Here is a 13,986-nt window from a genome sequence, read left to right on the forward strand (position 1 = left end):
TTAGTCAGATGCCTGAATACCTTCTAGAATAGAAACTTGCCTAAAATTATGTCTGGAATGCTGTTTATTTTTTGTTTTATTTTGACCATCCTAAATGGAAAATCTTTATTATCACAGTCAAGGAAAACTTTTCCATAGGGATTGCTTGTTTGACTCCACTTGTCTGACTCCCTGTGTATATTCCTGTGTTTTGCATATCCTGCCTTTCATGTTTTGTTTTTCTTAGATTTCTGAAAATCTTATGTGTTTGCACCTAAACAATACTTTTTTTTTTCTCTGACAATCTGAGCCTTTCCATTTTTTAGGGTATGATCAACCTTGTTCTTGAATGTATTGATCGCTTGAATGTATACAGCAGTGCAGCTCATTTTGCAGATGTAGCTGGAAAGGAAGCTGGAGAAGCATGGAAATCTATTCTGAATTCTTTGTATGAATTACTAGGTAAGACATATTATGGGTTACTTGGATTGTTTTAGCTCAAAATAATACTCAGATGAAAAAAAACATGTACCTGTTTTAGTATAGAAGGCTTTCCACTGTGTAGAAATTTAGGATACAAATTAAACAAGATTTTTGCATTTCCAGGTCCTTGCATGTGGTTAAGAATAAAATACACTGAAAATACGGAAATAATGTGATTTTTCTAATAATAGTTATTATGATAAATAACATGTTTCTGACTTCAATTAAATGAATGATTGCTTTTTCATATCATCATATTGCTGATGTATCTTGTATGCTGCCCAAAAATGCATGAAAAAAATATATGTGAATATGTCATTCCTGTGTTAAGGAGCCATGACATTGTGGTCAGTTTTGTAGAAGTCTGTGATTTTTCACACGTCTGGCTGCAGAACTGCAACATCAATCTAAAGCTTCTATAACCAAGACCTCTCTTATTAGTCAGTAATGGCCAGTGACTCCAGCATTATACGAGGATACAGTGTGCCATGGAAAGGTACACTCTTTTAGACACAGTATATCATGAAGGTCTTGTCCACCTGCAGTCACTGAAAATCTCATAATACCTTCTGTAAGTATCTAAGTGTTGGTGTCCTGGTCAAATTTCTATTCAGGTAGTAGCATTTAATTGCCTGATTTCTTTGTTCACCAGTTTGAACTGCATTTGCTATTTATGTTCTGCTGTGACTCATTATATAGTGTTATTAATCCACTACTATAGCTCCCTGCATATTCACTCCTGCCAAGTTGTTAATTGTCTACCAAAGGAAACTGTACTGCCTAAGAGGCCAATTCCTTCTTCCGCTGTCATCAGGTTTTCTCAGTGCCATAAGTAAGCCTAAATAATGTTAACATTGACCTTAAGTGACTGAGGACAGTAATGTGTCACCACTATTAAGCAGTCCTTTGTGCAGGCTGCAAACGTGGGCCTATGCTGTTTGCTTTCTGTTACACACCAGTGTTAATGTGAGGGCCTGCTTGCCTTTGAACTTGCATGTGTTTTGGCAAAAGCTTGAGTTTGGGCAAAGTCCTCATGCAAGATTGTTATCTTACTTTCTAGTAAAACATAAAGCATTTTATGTATCATTTACACTCATAAAATCTCACTCCTGGGAAGTTTGGTATTGAAAAGGTATACAAGTAATGTTATGTTATACATCAATTCCATTAAAAACTCCACAACTGAATACTCAGTTTGCAAAATGAAGTGAGTCAAGTGGTTAGGAAGTGCCCAGATGAATGTAGTAAGTATAGAATGGCTCTTTTGTGGGTATGCATTGTGAAACATGATCATATACTAGTTTTTCTATAGGAACCATTCCTTATTTAGTGCTCATTTATTACTGGTACTTATAATACTTAGTTTTCTCTTTGCTACTCAGTGTCTGGCATTGAACCTTATTTATTGTGAGACTTTTAATTCATGTTTGGAAAACAAAGCTATTATCTTGGAGTTCTTTTGTGCTATTTATGATTAGTGATCTGAATAACTAGAACTATTAATAAGTGTTCTGTTGGAAACTTCTGTAATAAGACAAATAGAAGGTATTATTTCCCATTCACTCAGAGGAACAGATACAGAGAGAAAAGTAGGTAAAAAGACTCTACCAATCCTAGTTCCCAAACTAAGAGCTGTGGGATCCAACCTTTTTTCAGAATATTCAGCAGTATTTCATGTGTGCAAGGCATACTGAAAACTTGCATTCCTCCAAATTCAGAGGCACAGAAAATGAAATTTTAATAGCATGCCTCACTTCACATAAACTCTCCTTACTACCCATCAGCTAAGTGAGGCAACTGAAACAGGCGTTCTGTATATAGTACTGTTACAAAGCTTTTCCATAGTCAAAGTAGGTCCATCATCTTGTACTCTTGAAGAAGAAAATAATCTTGGAAGGAATAAAAAGGTAACCAGCATATGGTGTGCAGCCTTTGATAAAACCAATGAGGTGCTTCTGTCTGGCCCACCACCTTTTCTGTCAGAGGAAATAGAAGTTGACACAGTAAATAGCATTGAGACAACCAGAAACCCTCTCCTTTGTTCCGAGAAATTATGGAAAGAGCTAGCTGAACAGTGGCTGCTGTCACCATTCTTGCCACAGGCTGTTAGAGTACAAGGCAATTCCTGTGGCTGTGACTCTGGTTGAGGAGTTGCTGAGATCTACCACCTCTATGTAGTTGAAGATTGTAGCATGATGCATACGCACAGGTTGGGAGGGTGACCAAAAGTGGCGTTTCCTAGCATCGGATTGCTAGATTTTATGAACATTATAAAGTAATTTTAATGTTTTTGATTTCCATGGTTTTTATAGTTGTAAGCTAAATACACCCTCTATACACCTCTCTCCAGTTCTGTAACCTGCAGCATAGTGACAAGTGAGTCAGCTAGCATGTGGGCCAAAAGCAGGACTGGAACTTCAGATACATCAGGCTGCTTTGGTTTCAGCTAAGAGTAATTTGTAACAATGGTACGCTGTTGTCCTTTGTACTGTAATTCTATATGAAGAATTGCTTCAGAGGTAGATGGGAGTTTTTGCCAGTGGATTTATGATATTTGATGATGGAGAAATTTTATGACTTGGGAATGTGAATTATATTGTAGGTTCTTGAGTGGAGTGTCCAGATCCTTTCCCTCTTTTTTTTTTCCTCATGTCTTGTTTTTCAAACTGGTATAGGCCTTTCTCCAGTTTGTTTGCATGTTACAGGTCCATTCTTCACTTATCTTTGCCAACATCTGTCTTCCTTCAGAACACTATTGGCTGTTATAGAAAATGAAGAAACTATTTCTTGCTGTTTTAACTATATTTCAACGAAACAAAACAAACCCATATAGCTTTGGCTATCTTCACACTTGCAAGCAACCAGATTGTTTAGTCCAAATTTTTTGAAGGTAGCTCAACTGTTGACAGGCAGAAGGGGTAGCAGATACTATCTTAACAGTTAAAATTTGGAAAAGATGCATGAAACTAAACTAAGCTTTCACAGTGAAAATGATACTAAATCTTAGTGTGAGCTTCTCATCACACCAGTATTACTGTTATGTTTTCCCTCCCTCTACTTCTCTCTTTACTCACCCTAATGCATGAATGAATGCTTGAAAATGTGACATTATATAATGTAATTTTTAGGGATGTCTGCTTTTCCAACCCTGAGATAAAAAGATCATCTAGAAGGAACACTGGTAAAATTTTTACATCTTAATCTATTTTTCAGCTCATATATGCCCACTAAGTAAAGTGAATCTACTTTAGGCTTTTTTTTAAAGGTGATTGTTTCATGTATACTAATGCTAGTTGAGTTATTGAGAATCAATTAAAGAAGTTACGGCAGGAATTATAAACATTTAAAAGTATCTAGACTAGGTCCAGAGAGTTAATGTCTCAATGAAATCAACTGATGACCTTTTAGAGTGTAGACGATGGAGTACAAAAGTCTGTGGTTGGGTTATTCGTAGATGTAGGGGAGTGTTGAAGTTTTTGTAGCAGTTTAGTGTTTTATCTCTTGTTACATTAAGCACAGCTCAGATAAACCAGAGGAAGTAGTGGCTTGATTGCGGAATCATTTCTGTGGAAGTCTGAAATTTCCAATTGACAAGGCCAGAAAATACCTTCTGAAAGAGCCTACTTGTCCTGTACCAAGTATTGTTTCCATGGACTTGTAGTGAGAAGAAGAGTGCACAAGATTATTTTGGCTTTCCCAGTCTCTGTGCCCCTCCACCCCCTTATGTGACTTCCCTAACTGCATTATCTTCTGGCAGCTAATGTTTAAGAAGCCTGGCTTTGATCTGGCTATAATGAATTTGTACATTGCTCTGTTCTGAATAATGCTGGAGCTGTACAGTAATAGCATGGATGACAAATGGATATTGCTTGCTTAGTCTTGCTTCAGCGAACAGTACTTTGTTTTTAAGTCTGAACATAAATAAAAGTAAACTGTGATGCTGTGATTCATGGCTTTTGTCATGTCATTGACATTGTGATATATTTCACTGTGACAAGAATGGAGGCATTTACAGACTTTGAGTTGAGACTGGATACTATCGCATATAAAAATCGTAGAATCATAAAATGGTTTGGGTCGCAAGGAACCTTTAAAGATCATCTAGTCCGACCACCCTCATCGTAAAAAATTCCTTCCTTATATCCAATCTAAATCTACCCTCTTTCAATTTAAAATGATTGCCATATATCTACTAAGGCATCTGTCCTTCCTCTATTACAAATACATACAATCACTCTGAACTTGTATTTGATCCTTTTGTATCACCAAAGATGCGCAGGAGGTATATGTAATGATGTGACTTTAATATCTGACTGACCACATCCTCATTTTGTTTTTTATATCTTTAAAACTGTGTGCTAGGCTTGTTCAGAGTAGTGGGCAATAAAAGAAGCAACTGTTGAATATTATTTTTTGTTTTCAATGTGGAGTGGCTGTGTGTGTCATTTAATGCACAGCTTTAACCACTGAATACTAACCTTTCACAAACTTCTGCTTAGCTGCATTTATGAAACCATCAGTGTCTTATTACTGTTAATGGAGTTAAATTTATTGATGTCATGTTAAGCAGTGAACTATTACTGCCTTCATTTTATATTTGTACCTGAAACACAGTGAGATTGTGTGGTTTGCCTATAATCAATAAAAAAAGTCATAGAAACAGGTGTTCCTTAGTTCTAATTGGTGTCTTTTAACAAGATGCTCCTCCTCTTATGATTCCCAACTATTTTCAAATTACTATGTTCATGATTAATTAACTATGTAAGATTTCAGGGTATAGATTTGGTATCATATAATACAGCAAAAGAATGGGGGTTTTGTTTGTTTGTTTTGCTTGTTAGGGGTTGGTTTTTGGTTTTTTTTGGGTTTTTTGGGTTGGTTTGTTTGTTGGTTTGGGGGTTTGTGTTGTTGTTTTGTTTTTGTTTTGTTTTTGGCCATGAAGCAATTGGATTTTGATCTCTTTCCTCATGATACAAAACTGTCAGTGCAGCGACTTGTTTGCAACTAACTGCAAGATTGCTTTTCCCCTCTGCAGATACAGTTTCATATCATATTTATAGCACAAGTCTGTAATTTAACTTTTTACAAATGAAGCAGCATAAAAACATAGTTGCAATATAATATAGGGAATTTCTGCAGCAATAAAACATAGATTTTTTTAAGAGGCCATTGCTTCTTAGCAGGGCCGACAGTCTCTGCTGCTGAAAATAACCATAGAAATTTCAGGTTGAAATATTTTGTTGGCAGAATTGGAAAACAATCTTAAGAAAAGCAGTTTGCACTGTTCCACACACCAAACAGAAATGTTAGTGCCTCACTCTTTTTTTGGAGTAGAACAGATGCTTCTCTGAGAGCTTGTGTGTATGCACATACATGCAAACACATGTATTCCAGGACAGGGCAGGCTTGTGGGTATCTACAGTGCTCAGTGAGGTTTCTAGTCAGTTATACCCACCAAGTCAGTGTATGCATTCAGTCTACTTCAGTCTTCAGCTTAAAGCATGAGGGTGAAACAGTTTCAGACCAGTTACTTCCTCCCTACAGCCCTGTGAAAAGTATGACAAAGAGTTCCTGGACATCTCTCTTGTTTTAGTTCCTATTATTCTTGAACAAAGGTATTGTATCAATAGAAAATAATTTACATTCATCACCTATGTTGTTGGGTTCACATTCTGCTCTTCCAATGTTTCCTGTCATTACAAGAATACTGTTTTACAGAAATTTGTTTCTACAGTAGCAGCTGACTTTTGTGGTGTCAATACTGGCTACTTCATGTAGAGCATTTTGCAGGGATTATTGTGATTGTAAAGCCAGAATAATTCAAATACCTTAAAGGTCAATTTGATGCCAAGGGTATTTCTTATGCTTAAATCTAACCATCACTCATGTTACTTAAATTTAAATCAAGAACATAAATAATTAAAGATTAAGAATCTATCTTACTGGATCCTTCCTGGAAAGAAAAGACGGGGATTCTTTTAATTTAAATGGACTTATAATTGTGATTTATTTTTTTTTCCTCTCTTTCCAATAGCGGCTCTGATTCGAGGGAATCGTAAAAACTGTGCTCAATTTTCTGGATCTCTTGATTGGTTGATCAGCAGATTAGAAAGACTGGAAGCCTCTTCTGGTATGCTTTTTAGTATTTTAACTTACTTATTTGACCAGTTTTTCATTCTTTAAAATTGGCGATATACTTGTTAGTCTAATTATCATGAAGTTCTTCCTTTGAGGGAGTAAATTATATTAATAAGGTGCGATTTATATTTGTAACATTTTTACATGTTGATTTCTGTTGTAGTTCTACCTTAAATTCTGGCAGTCTTTCCTTTTTCTTGGCCAGTTGGTTGTAATGTTATCTTTTAATTCAGGCAAACAAACCATTTGGCGAAACAGTTGTTCTACAGTTTCAGTTGTGTTAAGTCGCTTTCTCTCTAATTCTAGTACCTTCCCTTCCCTTCTCTTTGGAAGTCTGCATGTTTTTCAGGATTTGCATTAAACTAAATGTAATTATAAACTGTATGGAATGGATATAATTTGTCTCTTCTTGAAGGACTCTGGTGGTTATAGAGGGAGGTTCATGTATTCTACTTGAGTATGTGTAATAGATGGGTCTTCAGAAAATACTTATATGTTTGCATGTAACAATGTTACCTCCTTATTGCATACACATTCTCCTTTTAATCACCTCTCTCACTCCTGAGGTCTGATCTTCCGTTTGAAGTTAACAAGAAGGAGCATGCCTGAAACACATTTATGATTTGAGAATCTAGGAATTCTGTCTCACTTTAGACACAAATTCTTTAAGCTAGCTTGTTTATTTTCTTTGTCATTACGTAATGTCTGATCTTCCTCCTGAACCACTATGTTAACCCCTTAGTATCTATGAGATACAGTTGATCTCTGGGTTGCTCAGAGTGAAAGTAAATGAAGCTATGCTGAGCTGTACTGTACTTCTCACTGAAATGGTGATCCTGGTTTCCATTTACTTGGAAGCAATCTGTTCTCTGTAAACCTACTCTGCCAACCAAATACATGGTATTTTTAAGTTTCCAATGGATTTTTTAAAAAAATATTGCAACTAAACTTGATCAAAAATCCTCTTTGGACTATATTGGAAAAATACACTTTTTGAGCAGAATAAGAAATAAGTCGTATGAACACTGCACATTAGGTGAATGTAAATAATATCTTAAGAATTTCTCTTGGTGATGTATGATTCCTACTGGCATTGACAGCTTGCTACTGTCTACCTCTTTATTGTCTTAAATGTAGTTATAACATGATTGTAGTCTATAACAGCACCTTAAAGGTAGTTATCTGGATTACCACATTTGGCATGTGGTTATTTAAAAACCCATAGTCTTCAGTACTTATTAGAAAAATTATTATTCTTTTTTTAAAATATACTACTCTATTTTCTTTAAAAGTATGTGTTTGAAACTGTAGTTTTATTTTGTAAGCAGATGGTAGACAAATCTCACTGCATTAAAGAACCTCTGCTAAGTGTATCTCGAAGTTACTGAAGAGATACTAGGACTATGTTTTGGCAATTAATAGTGTTGATTTCATGGGTGATACTTGAGTCTTTTGCCCCATTTTACTGATATAAATACAACCTTTTTCTTTTCTTCTTGCATGAAGATTTAATTACTGTTCATTTCACCATAAGAATATGCCAAAATTGTGTCGTCTAGGCATCTGAACAGTAGTCAGTAATCAAACTTGGACCCAGCAGCTAAGAAATGAGATTCAAATAGAGTGACTAGTTCTGGACTCTTAAGACTGATTTTTGACACTCTTCAAGCATGCTTTTTTTGATGGTGATTACATAAAGATCAAAACCCAAAGTAATACTGTTAGTAAGAAATGACACTGCAGCCTGATTCCACTTCCCCCTCCCCCCCCTTGTTTTTCAAGATTAGGAAAAGTATTTATTGGAATAAAAAAAACATGTGTAGTGTAAGGCCAGTGTTCTAAATTTTATTCTTACCAATGTAATACTTGGAGTTCTATGTGTTACAGAAGTAACTGAAAACATGGATCTGATGTGGTGAGGTGTTTTAATATCTGATTTGCCAATTAAGTGAATCATAGGACATGAAAATAAAGAAATTATGAAAGAAGTGAAATAAGAAAAATGTTAACAGCTCCTTACGGAAAGCTTTATTTGCTGCACACATATGCACTGACAGAAAAGTTAAACAGCAAACAGGAGCTCAAAGTCTAAATTAAGCTCTTACACCTGATAAGGAATTTGTCTTGCAAATTATTCCTCCCTGTAACTAAAAGTGAAGAAGAAAGCATAGAAATATAAATAATACTAATTGGAGAAGTTGTACATGTAATGCTCAGTAATGTTAACATATGAAATAATAACACAGTAAAAGCAATTTTGGTTTGAGACATTTCAACTTTTAATATAAGTCATTAACATAATCTAGAAGCATATATTTTTTTTTGCCATTATACAAATCTTAAGTTGCACTTCTAGGAGAAATCACTAAATGTTTGTAAGAAATTTATTTGGAATATACCTTCTAGTATAGAAGTTGAGAAAATTCTGTTTTAAGTCAATAATGAGTAAAAAATAGTCCTGTGGAGAGAAGAATTGTAAGCAGCCAAGAAGCTAAAGACAATTTTGTAATGCTTGTGCTACCACAGGCATTCTCAATTTCAATAGTTTGTTTCATTTTTTTAATGAATGTTAATATACTTCTAATTTATATTTTTCTTTGTAATTTGAATATAAGAACATTGCAGTATAAATATATGTGATGTCCTGTATAATTTGTATTAATCTGCAATGCTCAGAATTGTAGTCCAACCAATTTAACAGAACCTCTTGTATTAAATGTAGTAATAGTTTTAACGTAATACCAGATAGAGACTTGTCTTAACCTGTCTCTTTTTTTATTGCCTGGTTCTAGCTACTGTAATTGATATCCCTTGTCTGATATTCTTTGATCTTCTGTTTCTGGTTCATGTTTATCTTTCCACAGTAAGTGTAGGTATCAAGGTGGATTTCAGGAGCTAATTATTAATAGCACACGGAAGGTATTTTGAATCCACTGCAGGAAAAGCAACAGATTTGGAAAATATTCAATGTGTAGCAATTGCTGTGTTTTAAATTTTTATTGTCTGTTTTTTTCATGTCTCTGTAGTTCATGTGTGCTTTGCTTTGTCATTACTATTAATACATATAATTTCCCCTCCCTCCCCTCTTCTGTTCTCTGCTCTCACCCAGCTGGACCCATTTCAGAGTCACAGACTAAGAAATGTTTTCCAGTTGCAGTTGTGACTGTTTTGCATTATATATAATATTTGTTAGTGTTTTGTTGGAAGATGGCCTCTTGAGAGTCTTTCAAGCCTTGTTTTTCTGTAATTATGCTACACTAAGTTCAAAAGGCAGGAAGGTTTGTAGTCAGACCAATGGGCAGAATAGTTACAACAACAGTGAGAACAATGTAACGCACCTTTCTGGTTACATATTTGTAGTTTATTCCCATCATCTTGTTGTTTTAGTGTTGTGTGTTGTTTCATGAGCTGGAAGGAACACCATAATCTTCCTTTCAACAATAATTTTTCATTGATTACAGAGTTGTCCTCAGGAATTAAAATTTCCTTTCCCGTCCTGTTCTTCTCACTCCTGCATCATACTTCTGCCATAGATAGATGTGTCCTTGGATTCATTGAGATCTTAAGGGAGGAATGCCAGGAAGGGAAGATGTCTCCCATTGTAGAAGTTCTTCGGTTTATATTAGACTGGTAAACATTTGAAAAGAAATGTCACAGGCATAACACAGTTGTTCTCATCAGCCTTTTGCTGTGGCATTAATACATGAGAAATATCCTGCTATCACTGAATATTCCAAGTAAAAATTGGAGTTGTCTCAGCTGCAGATCACCATTTGGTATATATTATCAAATTTCTTACCTCAGTAGTCTTCAAAGGACCAGCAGCAGCCATGAGAACAGATGTGTCCTATAGTAAACAAGGCGAATAAGGTGTTTTTGTTCCCCTCAGCTCTGTCATTAAACATTCACGTGCATTTTGTTTATTTGTCATAAACCTGTTTCTGAGATGAACTGACCAACAGCACGGGAAACTATTGTCAAATGTCAGTGATAGGAGAGTTCTCCCCCTCAGAGCCAAGGGTGAACTGCCGTGGCCTTCACTAGCTGATTGGCAAGATCTGCAGTGGATAACTGCAGTTGCAAGGAGCAGTTATACATTGACTCTTCTCTTGGAAGTTTTTTCTTCTGTGAAGTCTTGGGGCAAGCAGAGAGTTTAGAAGTCAGTTATTCTCTTGGGGTGGAGGCTGGTATAGAGATTTTGAGGCATTTGCCCATGTAAGCTCCTCTAGTCAGCAGTGTTTCATAGAAGTATTTTTGCAGCATTTTATTTCATGTTTTTTGCTGCAGAACTGTGGCTTTACGGTGGGGGACCTGTTTTACTATGCTATTTCTTCCTACTCCTGGCATGCACCTTGTCTTTCAGCCGTGGCATGTTTATGCTCTGAATCCTTCAGCTGCTCAAGATATGAGGCAACAGGAGCATGCAAGGCTAAATCTGTATCACTACTTTGGTTCTCAGCTGGTGTTACAGACAGTTAGCTGCTCATAGCACTAGTGTCTAGTTAGAGATTTGCTGATCATCCTGTCACTGTAGCTAGTATATTAGGTGTAGCAATCCTAACCAAATAGATGGCGTAACTGAACATTCATGTTGGTTTACATTATTGTTAGGGAAACCTACTCTGCAGATGCTGTGATCTTCTTGCTTTCATGAACATTTGAGTAACACACTTTGTTTGAAATCTGTTTACCAGATAAATCAAATTGTCACTGTATCTGTTGCCTTCCACCTTTACTACATTTCAGTCCTTGAGTAATCTGTACACTTATTAGTCGTGACAGCATGTCTTCCTCCAGATCCCTGGAAAAAACATTAAATAGTACTGGGATAAAAGGTGATGGTGCCATAGGTTGTCTGAGATTAGAAGAGATCTGAATGAAGTCACATGACTGCAGCCATGACTGAAGTCACTGGGAATTCCAATCCTCATTTTAATTCAGATTTTCTTGGGAAATGAAAAATAAAACTACCTTTCAAATAGCAAGTAAATTAAACGTAACCATTGTCTCTCTGGCAGAGTAACTTGGTCTTAACAAGGATAGTAATCTAAAATCTAAGTTTAAAGAAAAAATTTTAAAATCTTTGTTGACATGTTACTTAATAACATTCTTCATCTCTTTTATCCCTCTGTAAGAAGTCTGCACAGCCCAATTTCTGTCCTTTATAAGATAATATTTTTTTTTCTTTGAAGTCTGCAGTTTCTTTGGTTGTGTTGGTCTTTTTACTTTTGTTTTTAATAGAGGTATACCTTGATCCAAATGCAAGTAAGCGTAATACAAGTTGGTCTGAAATTAAAAATTAAAAAAAATAATTCATGAACTTGAAGGTATTTTAGTCTTTGCTGGTGCATAACAGTGGAATGTGTCCTAAGTCTATGAATGCATATCTTTGCATAGGTAGGTCATTTCTACAATAAGTTGTTAATGGTGTTTAATACTCCTTTCCTTGATAAGATACTTGGGAAATTCTCCAGATGGGATTTTCTGCTGAAAAGACAATAGACTAGACTTGGAACTCCTGGCCATTTATATTCCTCATAAATAATGGTTATAATACCAGTCTGTAATTTTTCCATAGTTATTACTTATTTCATTGCATTTCATTATTCACTGCATAAGCATGCATTTCATACTTAGCAGAAACAGGTATATTGGTTCCAACAATTTTTTATACTCATTACTTTAAATTCTGTTCAGAGATTCTGGTTTTCAGCTTTTCTGTAAATTTTTGCTTGGTTGTCCCTAAAATGCTTGCTCAATTACCTTTTGATTTTTAATTTTTGGTTTGTGAGAGGCTTTATAATCAGTTAGTTATAATGTTCCAGACTGTATTGTTACTCAGGAAATATTTAAAAAAACAAAAGGAGATGTGTGTGTGTAAAAAAAATTCCCCCTATAAATCAAAATACATATTCTTTTTCCTTAAATTTGCATTTCTAATTTTTTTTATTATTTACAAATCGAAAAGCTTGTTTTTATTGTTTACAAATTCAGAAAATCTCAGATGCATACTGAGGACACTTATGTAGATGAACCACAGTATTTAAATTGTTAAATATTAGCTGTCATTTATTTATGATACACTTTTTTTTTTCAGTGGTTTATTCAAAACCAGTGGAATCTAACAGAAAAGCACTTGCTCCCCTCTGTAAGCTTTAGATCCAATCTGGAATGTTAAGGCAAGAGGGAGGCAGCAGCTCAGCATAAAGACTGTTCCAAATCTAATATTTCTGTGTCATAAGATCATAGAATCGCTTAGGTTGGAAAAGACCTTTAAGATCATAAAGTCCAACCGTTAACCTAGCACTACCAAGTCTACCACTAAACCATGTCCCTAAGCACCACATCTACACGTCTTTTAAATACCTCCAGGGATGGCGACTCCACCACTTCCCTGGGCAGCCTGGTCCAATGAAATCTCTGTTCAGTTAGTAGCTGTTTGGAACTTTTTTCTTAGCTGACCCTAGTCTTACTCAACTGTAGCGACTGATGATCTCTTCCTTACTAGGATCAAAGAAAGACCACAGTGCTCTGACTGAGAGAGCATTTTTGTCTGATGAATATTTTTTCCCCACACCAAGGGGAGTTTACTTGCTACATTTTTCTTTCAGTAAAAGAGTGTGGCAAAGAAGAGAAGACTCATGCTATGGACCTTGCTTTGCAAGGGTTAAGCTGAGTGTTTGAAACCATGGCCTGAATACATGGATGAAGACAGAATGAGAGATGTACAGGGCAAATAGGAATTGCATATCTCCAGGTTTAAGACTGCTTCTCAGCTTTCCCTCAGTGCTCTGACTTTTCTCATTGTGGCAACAACTGTAGCAACTGATAATGATGAACCCCACGTGTAATACTTGTCTTTGCCAAATGTGGAAGATCCCAAAGCAAGTGGTGACTTGATCCAGTACACATGGGAGCCTGTTTTACTGCCCCCTTGCAGGGAACCATTTTAAGGCTAGTGATTCTTGATGGCAATGACTGCTGCTTTATTGGGATTTGAATTGCATTTAACTGAGGGGCCACTGGAGATTTAGTGGTTCTTTACTTCCTTGCACATCTTAGTTTCATGCTAGTTTCTATTTGTTTGCTCTTTTAAGAACATCGCTGTGGCTCCCAGTATAGCTGTTACATACACAGAGAAAACGATAAACAGTGGGCCGGTAGACTGGGAATTTACCACTGCTCTCTAATTCAGACGTATATGATTCCATTAGTGGTTCATATGGTTTTCTAAGGGAAGACATGGAAAACTGTAAATATGGAGGGCATATTTTATGTATATAATATGTATGTAGTGTGAAGTCTTCACCTTTTGGAGCCACTGAAAACCAATATTGTGAGTGTTGTTCATCACATATTTATTATTAAAATTTCAAATTAATTTGC

At 35.8% G+C, this 13,986-nt stretch overlaps 1 protein-coding gene across 1 annotated transcript in view; it reads left to right on the forward strand.

Moving 5' to 3' along the window:
• The window catches only part of RYR2 (ryanodine receptor 2), a 437,742-nt gene that overhangs the window by 213,257 nt on the left and 210,499 nt on the right, over positions 1 to 13,986 (forward strand). Inside the window, exons 17-18 of the mRNA XM_072857729.1 lie at positions 306 to 441; positions 6,497 to 6,592. Coding sequence (XP_072713830.1) covers positions 306 to 441; positions 6,497 to 6,592 — 232 coding nt within the window. The remainder of the gene's footprint in view (positions 1 to 305; positions 442 to 6,496; positions 6,593 to 13,986) is intronic.

The sequence above is a fragment of the Ciconia boyciana genome, chromosome 3, assembly GCF_034638445.1.
Source record: "Ciconia boyciana chromosome 3, ASM3463844v1, whole genome shotgun sequence".
NCBI lineage: Eukaryota > Metazoa > Chordata > Aves > Ciconiiformes > Ciconiidae > Ciconia > Ciconia boyciana.